This window comes from Sinocyclocheilus rhinocerous, unplaced genomic scaffold (assembly GCF_001515625.1).
Source record: "Sinocyclocheilus rhinocerous isolate Xijiao unplaced genomic scaffold, SAMN03320098_v1.1 scaffold585, whole genome shotgun sequence".
Taxonomy (NCBI): domain Eukaryota; kingdom Metazoa; phylum Chordata; class Actinopteri; order Cypriniformes; family Cyprinidae; genus Sinocyclocheilus; species Sinocyclocheilus rhinocerous.
In genome coordinates, this window is record NW_015630024.1 from 2,061,865 (window position 1) to 2,076,414 (window position 14,550).

The 14,550-nt window shown below is 38.0% G+C and overlaps 1 protein-coding gene across 9 annotated transcripts in view; it reads right to left on the reverse strand.

The window, feature by feature from the left end:
- The window catches only part of LOC107739706 (histone-lysine N-methyltransferase EHMT1-like), a 37,970-nt gene that overhangs the window by 4,346 nt on the left and 19,074 nt on the right, over positions 1–14,550 (reverse strand). For 4 of the 9 annotated variants that reach the window (XM_016551905.1, XM_016551908.1, XM_016551904.1 and 1 more), the window contains exons 5-23: positions 10,619–10,782; positions 10,226–10,387; positions 9,976–10,050; positions 9,687–9,804; positions 9,434–9,571; positions 8,712–8,857; positions 8,082–8,225; positions 7,677–7,903; positions 7,359–7,553; positions 7,165–7,247; positions 6,981–7,087; positions 6,641–6,763; positions 6,411–6,512; positions 5,597–5,701; positions 5,246–5,400; positions 3,504–3,671; positions 3,274–3,418; positions 2,998–3,075; positions 1,114–1,229 (exon numbers count right to left, since the gene is read on the reverse strand). In XM_016551905.1, coding sequence (XP_016407391.1) covers positions 1,114–1,229; positions 2,998–3,075; positions 3,274–3,418; positions 3,504–3,671; positions 5,246–5,400; positions 5,597–5,701; positions 6,411–6,512; positions 6,641–6,763; positions 6,981–7,087; positions 7,165–7,247; positions 7,359–7,553; positions 7,677–7,903; positions 8,082–8,225; positions 8,712–8,857; positions 9,434–9,571; positions 9,687–9,804; positions 9,976–10,050; positions 10,226–10,387; positions 10,619–10,782 — 2,551 coding nt within the window. Of the gene's footprint in view, positions 1–1,113; positions 1,230–2,997; positions 3,076–3,273; positions 3,419–3,503; positions 3,672–5,245; positions 5,401–5,596; positions 5,702–6,410; positions 6,513–6,640; positions 6,764–6,980; positions 7,088–7,164; positions 7,248–7,358; positions 7,554–7,676; positions 7,904–8,081; positions 8,226–8,711; positions 8,858–9,433; positions 9,572–9,686; positions 9,805–9,975; positions 10,051–10,225; positions 10,388–10,618; positions 10,783–11,922; positions 12,086–12,255; positions 12,747–13,224; positions 13,343–14,550 lie in introns of those variants that run through there. The other 5 variants (XM_016551911.1, XM_016551910.1, XM_016551907.1 and 2 more) reach the window with 5 other exon arrangements.

The window sequence follows — 14,550 nt, forward strand, 5'->3', positions numbered from 1 at the left end:
TGTTTTTTTAAAGAAGTCTCTTCTGCTCATCAAGCCTGCATTTATTTGATCCAAAATACAGCAAAAGCAGTGATATTGTGAAATATTTTTACAATTTAAAATAACTGCTTTTTATTTGAATATATCTTAAAATGTAATTTATTCCTGTGATCAAAGCTAAATTTTCAGCATCATTACTCCAGTCTTCAGTGTCACGTGATCCTTCAGAAATCAGAATAAGCACTGCAGCCCAGATTTTATGCCAAGAGTCCAACATCTGTCTTTGCAAGACTATTGAAGGTCTAAAATACTATTACCAAAAGTATCATGGTACAGCCAAATAAATCATTATTCTGTGCTGACAAGGGTCATCTACAGGATATATATAGGTGAAATTTGCTTGCGGGCATGCAGATAATCCACTACTGACAGGAGCAGACAGGAGAGGTAATGTGATTTTGAAGGGGAGTCATCCTAAGATGGCGATACCTTACTGTCCAGACTAAAAAGATAGGAGTCATTCTCTCTGACATCTGCTTCGGTGTCAGAGATGATCTCACCCACGTATCTGTTGGAAGGAAATGAGACATTAGGGTACAAACACACTAAGCACACAAACATATCCATACATACACACCTAAACAAACATAAAACACACACACAGTTAGACTGAAACAGGAAGATATAACACAGGCCTCAATGACCTTTAGAAACATCATAAGAAACTCACTCGCAAACAAACGTTCCTTGAGATATATATATAATATCAGCTATCAGTCACCCTGCGTGTTCTCTAGATAAGGAGTTTACAAACTGAAATCTATATCTCCAGGGAGCTGCAAAGGTACACCAAAATATGAATAGGAAAAAAAATGTTTTAAGGGATGACAAACTTTAAATACACAAGAATGAAAATCATGAGATTAACTGCAGTTATTTTATTGACATCTCGTTTTTAATGAACAAGCAAAATCTACATAAATCAGCATATTTAGGAAAAAACAAAGAAAAACCTATAAAAAAGAAAAACCGCCACACTGATGTCACATTTTAATACATGTGTTAATATTGTTTAATCTGACAGCTGTTGAAAAGGGGGTTTAATCATCCAGAATGTATGTGGAAGTGAGGTACCTCAGTCCGTTCTGTACCACACGGTTTTTGCAGGTTCTCCAGCAGGAGCAGGCATGGTTGCACTCAAATATAAGAGGTGGCTCCTCATTGCAGAACTCAGGCAGCAGACGGCTCTCCTGACACCACAAACACAAAGCATTTGAACTCTAATACTAAAAAGCACATTGCAACAAAATTTAAAAAAATCTTTTTTTTTAAAAAGTCAGTATTGCTCTGCATTCATAAGTTGCCACCATGATGCTAGATTATTTTGAGTGGTTTTCATGGCATTGTTATTTTTTATTTAAAAATGACTAAATGTAAATGTAAATGCATTGTTATGCAGTTTCTAGTGTGTTCTGGGTGGTTTCTACATAGCTACTTACTGGCCTAAAACAAAAAAGTCTTTATGATGTTATTGTTCATAGATAATGCTCAGGTCGCCAATAATTTTTCTGTTTTATTGCTTAGACAAAGATATTAATATTATGTAAGGTAGTTTAATACTTAAAATACAATTAACAAACACCTACCTCTAAGTGTGGGCTTTAGTAATAGTGATATTTGATTTAGCCACACTAATAATTTTGCCTAGACCATCTCACACTGTCTTGTATTTAGCTAGTTCCACCTCTAGGTGGAGATGTTTGCCAAATCAAATGATATTAGCAACAGGTTAGAGCTAGTAATTCATGTAACTGTGCTTCAGAATTACCAAAATATTCAGAATTTACACATATAACATCCCTAACAGCTTAGTTATTAGATTCTAAGGATGGAAGTGCTCAGAAATGGACTTACTTTATCATACCAGCAGCGCAGGCTGAGTTGGCCACACATGCAGCTAGCTGAGGAGCAATCGTCTTTACAGACGCAGTACTGTGGAATGAAATAACACCGTTATACATCATCTTCCTTAGTTTAGAGGAATATATTACTCATTTAAAGTTTTGTCTTAGCTAACCAGCCAACTCATATTTGTCTACATTGCTAAAACAATTAATCAATGAGATTTGAAAAGTGTTACAATAAAAGATAGGAGTCATTCTCTCTGACATCTGCTTCGGTGTCAGAGATGATCTCACCCACGTATCTGTTGGAAGGAAATGAGACATTAGGGTACAAACACACTAAGCACACAAACATATCCATACATACACACCTAAACAAACATAAAACACACACACAGTTAGACTGAAACAGGAAGATATAACACAGGCCTCAATGACCTTTAGAAACATCATAAGAAACTCACTCGCAAACAAACGTTCCTTGAGGGATATCCTGTAATGTCTTGACACCCCATCCCATCATCTGCGTCCTGAACAACTGCAGTCTTATCCTAAGAAATAATTTAAGAGGATACCACTCAATCCAGATCATATACAGTACTACAATAGAATTAATATATGAAGTATATATGAATACTAAAGGGTTGGGTCAGACTGATTTTTAAACTATTTTGCATTATTTTTGGAGTGCACATTTCCTGTTTAAAATATTACAAATTTTTTGTCAAATATTCCAGAATTTTTAGTAAAATAAACTTCAGGATTTTGTGTTCATTTTATATATACACACATACATATATATATATATATATATAAATACTTAAAATACAATTAACAAACACCTACCTCTAAGTGTGGGCTTTAGTAATAGTGATATTTGATTTAGCCACACTAATAATTTTGCCTAGACCATCTCACACTGTCTTGTATTTAGCTAGTTCCACCTCTAGGTGGAGATGTTTGCCAAATCAAATGATATTAGCAACAGGTTAGAGCTAGTAATTCATGTAACTGTGCTTCAGAATTACCAAAATATTCAGAATTTACACATATAACATCCCTAACAGCTTAGTTATTAGATTCTAAGGATGGAAGTGCTCAGAAATGGACTTACTTTATCATACCAGCAGCGCAGGCTGAGTTGGCCACACATGCAGCTAGCTGAGGAGCAATCGTCTTTACAGACGCAGTACTGTGGAATGAAATAACACCGTTATACATCATCTTCCTTAGTTTAGAGGAATATATTACTCATTTAAAGTTTTGTCTTAGCTAACCAGCCAACTCATATTTGTCTACATTGCTAAAACAATTAATCAATGAGATTTGAAAAGTGTTACAATTAAAAAAAATACTTATTTAAATAATTTAAATACTTCCGCTTGTTTACCTGCAAGTGGGTGATATTTTTGTCAATGTTCATCGGGGATGTCACACAGCTATCGGGGACATATTTGTAGTTGTCAGGACAAGGTTCGCTATCCACTGCATTCACACACGGAATGGGGACCTTCTCGTAGCCTCTGGCGATGTCCCTAAACACAATTACACAGTAATTTATAGACTAATTTAGGTCTTAGCTCTGGTGTAGACAGTGAGATACGAATTAAGTGGATCTACCTGTTGAGAAGCTTCTCTACTGGGCTAGTCTGGTTGCTGTTAGCTTCTCTCTGCTTTTTGCTGGCTTGAAGGGCGTTCCAAACCTTCGAGTTCTGGCTGCAGCAATCCATGGGCGTCTCTCCCTCTTTGTTCTTGAGGCTTATGTCAGCACCACGCGACAGAAACAAGCTACAAAAGAGGCATTCTTGAAGGTTAGGACAAACAAAATGCAAAAAACTATTTTTATTATTATTACTACTACTTAGGGGTGAGCGATATGATCACAAAATGAGTAATTTTATGGTAACGATATATAGCACAATATAGTATATATATTTTTTATCAAAAAAATTTTTGATAAAGAAATTCTAATCACCATTGTCAATTATCACAAAACACATACTAGTCTAAATTAAAAAAGAAAAAAAAACTCAAGCTCAGTGAAGACAAAACAGTGATTAAATAAGAATAAGAAACTTATTACAAGCAATAGGACAAAAAAACTACAGTAGAATAATAAATGCTACAAACATTGATTATATAAAGTAATCCAATGTATAAAAACACTGCATATTCTTTACTGTGTAGATTAAATACAAATTTCTTCTTATTAAAGTTTATAAATATTAGTTGCAAGTGATTTAGTCAAAAGTACTGAAAGATTTTATCTCTTTTGTTGTTTGATTAACATGAATGACAGACAGACAGACAGAGCTGCCCGGATCCAATATACTGTTACACGTTTTCTTTCTCAGCCGTTCGATTTCACTTAAGAGGGTTAGTTTACCCAAAAATGAAAATTAGCCTGTGTTTTACTCACCCTCAAGCCATCCTAGGTGTATATGACTTTCTTCTTTCAGACGAATCCAATCAGAGTTATATTAAAAATTAGGGATGCACCGATACCACTTTTTCCAGTACTCGCCCGATACCGATACTTTTATTTTTGGTACTTGCTTTGTTATGGATGCACGCGCTTTATTTACCGTGTTTTGGACTGTTAAAGACAAACACCCACCCACAGCAATAATAACGCTTGGAATAGCCAGGACAATTTTTTATATAACTCCAATTGGATTTGTCTGAAAGAAGAAAGTCATATATACCTAGGATGACTCGAGGGTGAGTAAAACACAGGCTAATTTTTTATTTTTGGGTGAACTAACCCTTTAAGAACTAAATTACCGTTTAATGTGCCCACCCCTACTACTATAACTACTAAAACAACAACAACAACATGTAACTATACTATTTTCCCAAAAAAATGTTTTTGACTTAGACACATTTTCATCCTCACTTTAAAGGTTTTGTTTTGATTTAGAGGTGGACCTGAAACAAACCAACTAAGGAAAAAAAACATATTTGTAATCCATCATCTCCTGTTGCAATATTACATTCAGGACTCCAACTAATCACTATAACTGCCTGCCAACGGATCAATAATAAAATTTGTCCAGGAAATGATGAGAGCAAGCCTTTATTGCTAGCGTCCAGCTCCAATAAATCTATATGACATTGATCCAGTCGCCAATAAAAAAATGCAGCTTTAAGCTGATTAGGATCTACACAAGCACCTGATTAGACTGCAGTACATCGGATATGATATGCGTGTAATCCTGCAGTACAGTTATCTTCTAGGAGGATGCTCAGACGTCTCTAAGTTGTAAATAAGCCTAGCTCACTCACTACAGACCTGTAAGACTGAAAGGAAGTTTCCCAATCAATCAGTCTGGATCGATAAAACCTAGTGGAGGTTTACTCACTTCACACAGTCGAGCCGGCACTCCCGTGACGCTATGTGCAACGGTGAGTCTCCGTGGATGTTGATGGCTTTGAGATCACACTTGGCATCCAGCAGGATCTCAGCTATCTCCACACAGCCAGAGAATGCTGCCCAGTGCAGACAGATATTTTCCTCCTAGAATCAAAGTTGACTTTATTAACTTTGATTGTAATAGATCAAATACACTGCATTTTCAACAGTCTTCGTCATCTAAACCTATGTAAAAACTGAAATTAGGACAGAAAGTAGACTACAAAATATTCTAAAACTGCAGATGTAATTTTGATATATTAAATTGCAGTTTCCAGAATACAAAACATAGCACACAGACCTTGTCTCGGATGTTGATATCAGCCCCTTTGGAGAGCAAGAGTTTTACTTGGTCTACATGTTTGTACTCCGTGGCCCAAATCATGGCTGTCCAACCTCCATCATCCTGGAACAAGAAATACAACTACATGTCAGTCTTTTTGACTCCAATGGCTCCTATTGTCCACAACAATATTGAAAGCACCATTAGTACCATTTACTCACAATTTCTATGCAATGAAATACTATAATAGTGAAGTTTGGAATAACTTGAACAATGTATATGAATTACAAAAATGCCCATGGCGTTTTAAGATTTTATTCATTTGCATGGCTTTTCCAGGTCTAGAAACCATATATTTTTTTAAATAATTAAAAAATGCAAATTTAAATGCAAATCATTTTTAAGTCATCATGAGGCCCTTGAGTTGAGAACTACTGGTATATACCTTCATTAAATCAATCATTAAATAATAATAATAATAATTATAAAGCTTTAAGGTTAAGATAAAACCTTTTAAATGGAAAAGTGAAAAGTTCTTTTGTTGTGGTTATTAAAAGCCAAAGAAAAATGCAATAAGGTATTTTCTGCTGTGGAATTTTTAAATGACCAAAAAGAAAAAAAAATCTACACAAATTAAAAAAATTGGGAGTGCATCATTAACATGCCTTGTAACATTTGAGAAACATTTGAGGACTATTGGTGTAGTTGTTTTGTGAAATTCCTGAGATATGTTTGGCAGAGTCTAATGACTCAAATGGTGGAAATCCCCAAAAACACATCTCACATTCTCAAAATATTTTTACAAATGTTAACTGTAAAAGAAGGTCGAAACCTGGCAGTTAATATCTACAATTCCTGTAGACAGCAAATGTTGTACAATGCCGAAATGCCCAGTCTTAGCAGCAAGATGGAGACATGTTGAACCCTCAACATCCTGAAAAGAAAAGGAAACAGGATGTGATCAGTCTTCAAACAGAGCGAATGTTCATCAAAAAGCATTTGATTACAGAATGTTGTACTAAACAGACTGGCTTATCAACCCTCTTGCTCGTGGCTGCTGACCTTGTGAGAGACAATGGCTCCAGCTCTCAGAAGATAGCGCACTGTGTCAAGATTATCGTTCTCACAGGCCTCCATCAGGGGCGTCCGCTGGTCCTCATCACACATGTCAAGGTTTGCACCAGCCTAAGGAATGAGATCATTGATTTTAATGACAACAAAGTCACTGAGGTTAAACTAGCCGTGACACATCTTGATAAGTCACAATAGTATATGCAAATGAGATCTGAGAATTATTACAGAGTTCTCTTTTGTGTTTCAAAGAAGAAATAAAGTCATACAGGTTGATGAATTTTGATGAAAATGGTGAAGTTAATACTAGTTCACTAGCATTTGCCCTCACCTGGACCAGCATATGGCAGACTTCCTGATGACCTGCTTCAGCTGCTACATGGAGCGGTGTGCGTTTGTTTTGGCTCTCCATTTGAAAGTTAGGGTCTATCCCATCCACTGAGAATGAGAAAGGAGGTTTCCAGCACAGAGCAGACAACCATGAATAAGACAACAACCTTATTCCTCTCTCTTACCCAACATCAGTAGGACCTTCTGCAGCTCTCCTTGTTTGGCAGAAATATACAGCTGTTTTGGGTGAAATCGAAGCTTTTTGGGTCTTGGAGAAAAAATGAAGAGTTGATAATGTTCATAAAGAGCTCATAATGATTGAACCCCATGTTAGTATGGATAATATGGCTAAATCAAAGGCCATAATTGGTTTCCTTACTTCTCTGCATCTAGAGCCAGCAGGACACTTTCCAGAGTTTCTTTAGGTGGTCCTGGTGGAAGTCCGTTTCCAAATTCAGCTCCAACAGGCCCAGTTTTCGAGTACAAAGGGGACACAGATGTGTCCTGTGACTGTGTAGGTCTGGGTAAGGTGCTATCTGCTTTGCCCTCTCCAAGAACAGAGAGCCGAGTGGACCTTTAATGACCAACAAAACAATTAAAATCCAAAAGTTGGAGAAACAAACAAAACAAAAATCCTACAAGAACGCTGATCCAGAATGTCCTACATAGGTACATAAATTAAACATCTTGCACATACCCTCCAGTGGTAGTGTCCGCTTTGCCCTCTGAGGTGCTGGGCGTGCAGGGGCCGTGGGTGAGAGGCACAGTAGACGTCGTATCGGCCTTGGCAATGGTGACCTCTTTCGCCTTGCTGACCTCCTCTCCGCAGTGTGGACAAAAGCTCTGACCGTTGAGCACCGAGGCACAGGCTCGATGAAACCGGTGGGAGATGTTCACCTCTGGCTGACACTCCATGAAGACACCCTACACGATGGCCACATGAAATACCTTTGAGTGTTTTGCTCAAATGTGGCTGAAGTAAAAACTCTGGAGCTTTTTCAGACACATGCACTCAGTCAAGAATTTCTTGGCCATTGGCTTGTCATGCTGAAACCCAATCAAAGACCTAAAAACGTTCGCTTGGGTAAAGCCAAAGACTCACGGCTCTGCAAAAGAAGCCACAGCCTGGGCAGCACTGATGTTTGACCATGCCCGTGCGATGGTCCTCACACAGAACCAGCAGTTGGACAGAGTTTGAAGGCCTCATCATCTCGTGCTTCAGCACTGCACTCTGACAACGGCTCAGCTACCCCCGGAACAACAGGGAACCAATTAGAATAGAGTTCAGAACCTCGACTTTTTAAAAAAAGAGTAAAAAAAACGTGTATTGTAGCATGAAATAAGACATTACAGAAAAAGATGCCAAGTATTCAGTGGTTAGATGAATCCTAGGACCTTAAGTACTGAACCGAATTATTCACCTCATTTCATTTCAAAAATTGGTACCCATATTCAGATTGTATATAGCAGGTGTTCTTTACTCTGGCCTTCAAGGTCCAGTTTTCTGCAGAGTTTAGCTCATAAGCACAATCAAACACACTTGAACAAGCCAATAAAAATCTTCAGGATTACTAGAAAGGTTAGCTGGATCAGAAAGTGAGGACCTCGAGATCTCAAAGCCGTCAAGGGCCCGAGTTGAGTACCCATGGTATATAGCGAGATAATGTATTCCTGAAAATGCAATCACTGTCACCATGACTGCGCTACATATTCACAAGGGTAACCATCTCACCTGACCGTCAATGCTCTCAGTCGCCATACACTTCCTGTCCGCAAGCGTCAGAATCTCTCGGCTCTTGGGCATCTCCATTCGACAGCTGCAAAGGGGCAGTTCCTGCACCATGTCAGCGTCTGTGCTCTCCACTGACCCTGAAACAGCTGAGAAACACCATCTGTAAGACTCTAATAATCATGAAAGAGCTGAAAGACCATCATTTTGGAAACCAATTGCAGGAAATCAATGTTACTTCATAATGAGATGTATATCGATGATAAACATTGCACAGATAGCACACACTGCTTCAGGATTACTCTTCAATAGACACATGACCACCAGGGGGCACAATATCAGTTGCGTCTTGATGACTCATTTTATCCAAGATGGAGGCAGTAATCAAGCTCTGAACTTTCCACAAATGCGTCTTTCAAGATGCTGAGCTCGAAACCAATCAAATGGAATAGTCTGACAAAAATTTGATTTGTAAGCAGATAAAGAAGCCAATTTCAACTAGCAAAAACTCGACTTGATTTAAAGAAATTAACAAATTGCAGCTTGAAAAGAAGACAAATTTATATAGTATTTAACAAGAAACAGACTACACTTTGCATTTCCTCATACAGTCAAAAAGCAAACCATTGCATCATTCAATGCTTTCCCAAGTTAAATAGCAAAATATTCTTATAATAATAATAATAATAATTCTCTAACCAATATGCCAAGGGATTTAATTTCACCTGTACTCTGAGATGACAGTAAGGCTTCCTGTGCCGCTAGGTTGAGGGAGTCTAGTGGGACTTCTTTATACTCTTTCCTGTTGTCAGAAGGGGCTGATGGGGAGCTCTGGCTCTCAGATTGAGACTGGGACTCCATTCCTGGAGTTATGATGGAACAGACATAATGAGATTTGTAAATTAAACTCATTAACAGCCGAGTTGTTGCCCTACAGCAGATATTTGAGGAAAGCATGGATTTTAACATTTACTGTACCTGAAAGTCCTTCTGTTTTCGCTTTCGATTTCCTCTTGCGTTTCCTTGATGGTCGGAGCCAGGCGTGGTCCCCCTTGACTTTCTTTTTCCATTTCTTTTTCAAACTGGACTCTGAACTCTGAGGAGGACAGAAGTAACTTACAGTCCACAAACTGAAACAAAGCATTATCTCAGGAACCTCAAATCAAATCTGTGAAACTCACTGGTCTCAAAGCATTTTATCCAAATGACTCTAGGTTATACACTGTGTTTTCTGATACTCGATGTTAGAGAATATTTGGGGACTCACCATGTCTGATTCATCCCCTTCCTCTTCACCTTCGCCCTCTGGTGACTCCTCAGACTCCTGTTCTTCTTCAAGAGGCTTTTGAATGAAAAATGAACAAATTAACAGGGGAATGTAATGTGTAGACGTTACTGTACTTGTTCACAGATTCAGTGAACAAGCCGTTTGGCCCCAAAAAATCCAGGAAATAACTGACAAGAATGGATGAGACCATTTTTCCATTGGCTAATGAGTTTTGTTGCTCAATTCCCACCTGAGAAACTGAAGCTATCTTGGGTCCCTCCTGAGAGGCCTTGGCTCCATCCTCTCTGACCAGCTCCTCATCCTCCTCCGTGTCTTCTCCTTCCTCTGACTCTTCTTCATCAGACTCATTCTCCATTCTCTCGCCATTCACATGCACGGATTCCTTTGACAGCTGTGAAGCCAAGGAATAAAAAGGCTGGCATTAGATGTCAACGTTCACATGCCTTGGCTTTAATAAGTACAGAAAAAGTTAACCAATTAGCAATGCAAAACTATTAAGATAAGGTTACTTACAGTCAAAACTCAGTCTAAGCAACTACTCAAAGATTATTTTCACAACACAACATAAAACATTACAGTTTTTCCACTCTTTAGGTGTGAATCTGGAGGTCCGATCTCTGACCTGAGGGTTGGGTGGAGACTGGGACATACGCTGAAACATCTCCAGAACTGTGCGTTGTTTCAAGACTTTATTTTTCTTCTTGGGCACAAGACTGTAAGTTCCCATCTTTCTTTTCTTCTTCCTTGACACAGCTGCTACTGAGGGAGAGACAGGTCTGGGTTCAACTGTCAATGCATAAAGAGAGAATTCTGGTATACAGGCCTGTTTTCAAGCACTTAATTCTTTGTAAAAGCAATGTGATCATTTTTATGAAAAACTGTAAAACATACTGTAGGTCAAATTATCTGCATTTCAATTTGAACTTGAACCATGTTTGACAATGTCAATATAATTGATGAACTTGTTGCTGCCAATTTGGCCATCAAAAGTTCTTCAACAAACACAATGTGTAAGCTAATTACAATGTTACCAGACATTTCCATTTGTCCACTATTTTCAGTCAAAAATAAAAGTTGAGAGACAGTTGCTGAGTTAAGTTTACAAAGATATTTTGTAAATGTAATATATAATCTGGGAGTGCCTAAAATACATTTATACAGTGGTGCCAAAATTATTAAAACACCTCACAGATCTGAAAATATTGAGTTTTGCCTCCAAAACATGATTTAATTTCATAATGTTCATGAAACATGCAGATGGTTGCTCTGAGCACAAATATCAGATGAAGTGAGTCGTACTGTTTTTATCCACTTTTTTTTTCTGCAACTCAAGCCAAAGAGTAGAGTAAAGCCTCGATGGGGTTGAGTTCCGGACTTTGAGGGGGACAGTCCATCATTTTCAATGTTCCAGCAGATTCCTTCTGTCGCAGGTAGTTCTGGCAATAGTTTGTTTATGGGTATTGTAATGGCCAATTCAACAAAAACAACTGAAACCTCTTAAATATGCCAAGTGTTCTAATAATTTTGGCCACCACTGTATACTGCATACTTAATTTTAAAATGTAATACTTAATTTTATTACACTAAAACAAACAGTATACAATTTTATAACACTAAAACAAACAGTATGAAAAACACATTGACTTGCTAAAGATTAAATTAATTAATATTAAATTATAATATTAAGTGATTTAAAAAATTATTTGTGGAAATAAGCACAATGAAGTATCCAACAACCAGTATAAATCAATCCAGTATAGATAGATAAATAAAAAAACTTTAATAACAATATATTGTTATTACAGATACAGAATACATATATATATATAGATATATGTAAATATAATGTAAATGGAATACCACATCAAAACAGCTTTAGAGCAATCAGTTTTGTTGGACGCAAATAAAGGTAATACAGTGTATAACCTGTTTGTGGCTTGGCTGGTGTGGTGTTCAGTATAGATGTGGCATCAGTTTGGCTTTGAGGTAGCTGACTCTGGATTGGAGATGGCTGAGGCTGCACTGTCTCTGGTTTGCCCAGACTGTCATCTTTCACCACGACTGGCTCCTTATTTTCCCTATTCAAAAGCTGAAGGAGGAACAGAAATGCGATTATATGTATCCATGACCATGATTCATGAGCAGACCTAAAAAAAGACCAAAACACGGCATTGTGGGATGTTCAGTGTTGAATGCACTGACGTCATAACTAGTGCAGCTGATGTAGAAGAATGTTTCACTGCGGTAGATCCTCATTACCTTTAGTGACTGGTTTGAGGCCGGCCTTGACATAGTTTTGCGTGCGCGATGTATCGTTGGTGGAGGTGTATTCGATACTATGCCGTTTTTAGTCTCTGTGTCCGCTCGTCTCTCTATTGGGCTCGGTCCTGGGCTTGCAGTACTGTTTGAAGAACCCTGGTCAGGGGGTCGCAATGTAGAAGCTGAAGTTGGCGAGCTTTTAGTCCCATGCCCCAATGTGGAACCCCCTACGGGGGACCAGTTAGTCCTATGTGGGGCTGACACTGTGTCTTCCTGCTGTTTGCTTAGAATATATCCATTACTGCCCACTGTAGAGCCATGGGGCGGCTCAGTCTCTGACAGTCCATTCTCCATGGTTGAGGATCGGGCTGGTGACCCTGCAGAGAGGTTCTGTTCAGTTCTCTTTGTGTCCGTGTTTTCATAGGTCCCATTCAGCTCATTGGCCTCTTTGAGAGGGTTGGCTTGCCCGTTCGAGTGATCTTCATCTCCTCCTATAAGAAAAATAACAGAAAAAGTTACGGAATTGTTTCAGGTTCAAAGCAACTTGGCACAACATATCATTAAAAATAAAGCAAAAAATTGTGCTTAGAATAAAATGGAAGTAACCAGTGCTAGAGACCAGAAGGCCAATATTTTTTAAAGCTAATGTGTTTTGTTAAACACTTAATTAATAAATTAATACTTCTGGAGAAAAAAAAATAATATAATAGTTCTCCAAATCATCCTTGTTTATGTGGGACACCTGGTCTAGGTATAATATTTCAAATTTTGCACCAAAAAATAAATAAAATAGAATGTAAAAATGAATTAAATTTAATTTTGCAATAAACAAAAAAAATTAACTCACTAAACACTAAAGAACAAATCAATATGTGTTAAGATGTGGCTATCAAGAGTGAAACGAGTCAAAATGTTGCCATCAACATTATATCATAAATGCTCATGTATCAAAATTAATTCAGTATTTACCCTCGTCTTGATCACTGCGAGACTCTTTTGTCCCCTCGGACTTCATAGTTTCCCTCTTGCCTGAATTCCCATTGGCCAAACTGGAGGGCTGAAAACAAGCAAACAGTTGAATTACTGGGTTTCCATAACATATGTAATACTGTGTAAAATGCAAACTATGGAGTATCAAAGCAGTAACCAATAATACGTCTCTTAAAGAGAGGGGAGAGAGTGCATAAAGCCAATTGATGAAACTTTACAATGTCCAAGTCAGGCTGATGGCAGGAATAACCTGTCTAAAACAATTAAAGCGGTAATGAGAATGAAAGCGGATCAAATTAGAGTTTGGATCGAAATTAAATGACCCACTGTTTCTAAAAATAGCAGATAATCATTATGGCCACTGGCAACAAAACACAAACACTGGCGAGAACAAAAAAAAAAAAACATGGAGACACCCCTTGGGAATGTGAGAGGCTTATCCCAAAGGTTCGGTCTAAACAACATCTGAATAACAAGGGCTTTGATTGGCTGGGCTTTGAGCCGTCAATCACTCCTGAGTCAAAGTAATATTTTCAAGAGATTCAATATCTCCCAATGCTTTAAGCCACGACCGGTTTCAACAAAAGCCTTTCTAAGGGTTTATTACACCTAAAAACTCCATCCAATAATCAAAATGACCAGGCCCAATAATATCATAACATTTGCAACAACAACAACAACAACATGAGAAAATTAACAGGAAGAGCAAACACAGTGGACAATGAGGCCGAGCATGCACTTGCTCCCTAATTGCACCCTTTTTCCTCTCTCTCTTTCATTTTTTATGTTCTGTTCAAATTGGTCACTTTCTTTCTTGGCTACTGGTCCACTGGAAGTAGACAGCCTGATCCAAAGCCTGGCAAAGCCCATGTGGAACATCTCTCCTGCTACTGTAAGTGAAACAAAAACCACTGGCAAGTTGTGGCAACAAATCCATGTTTCAGTAAGTAGATTCAAATCTCCCTGCAAAAACAAAGACAAATTTGGGACTTCATGGAAAATCTTCTCTAAAGGTGCATCGAGAATCCAAAAAACTGCCCTTGATGGATACAATAAAATATACAAAAAAATGTGCCAACATCATTATGCTGGTACCATCAGATATGCCACATCCTTGAGATCTAACGAAATCACAAGAAAACACAACTCTAGAAAGAGTGTCCGATGCCCAGAGGTCTCGTTCCTAAAGACAATGTCCATCTACAGGACTCCCATACAGTCGGACAGAGCAGATCAAGCTCACTTAGGCCTAGTAAGTCACCTGAGATCATGCGTAATCCTTTGAGCTACTACTCAACTTACTAC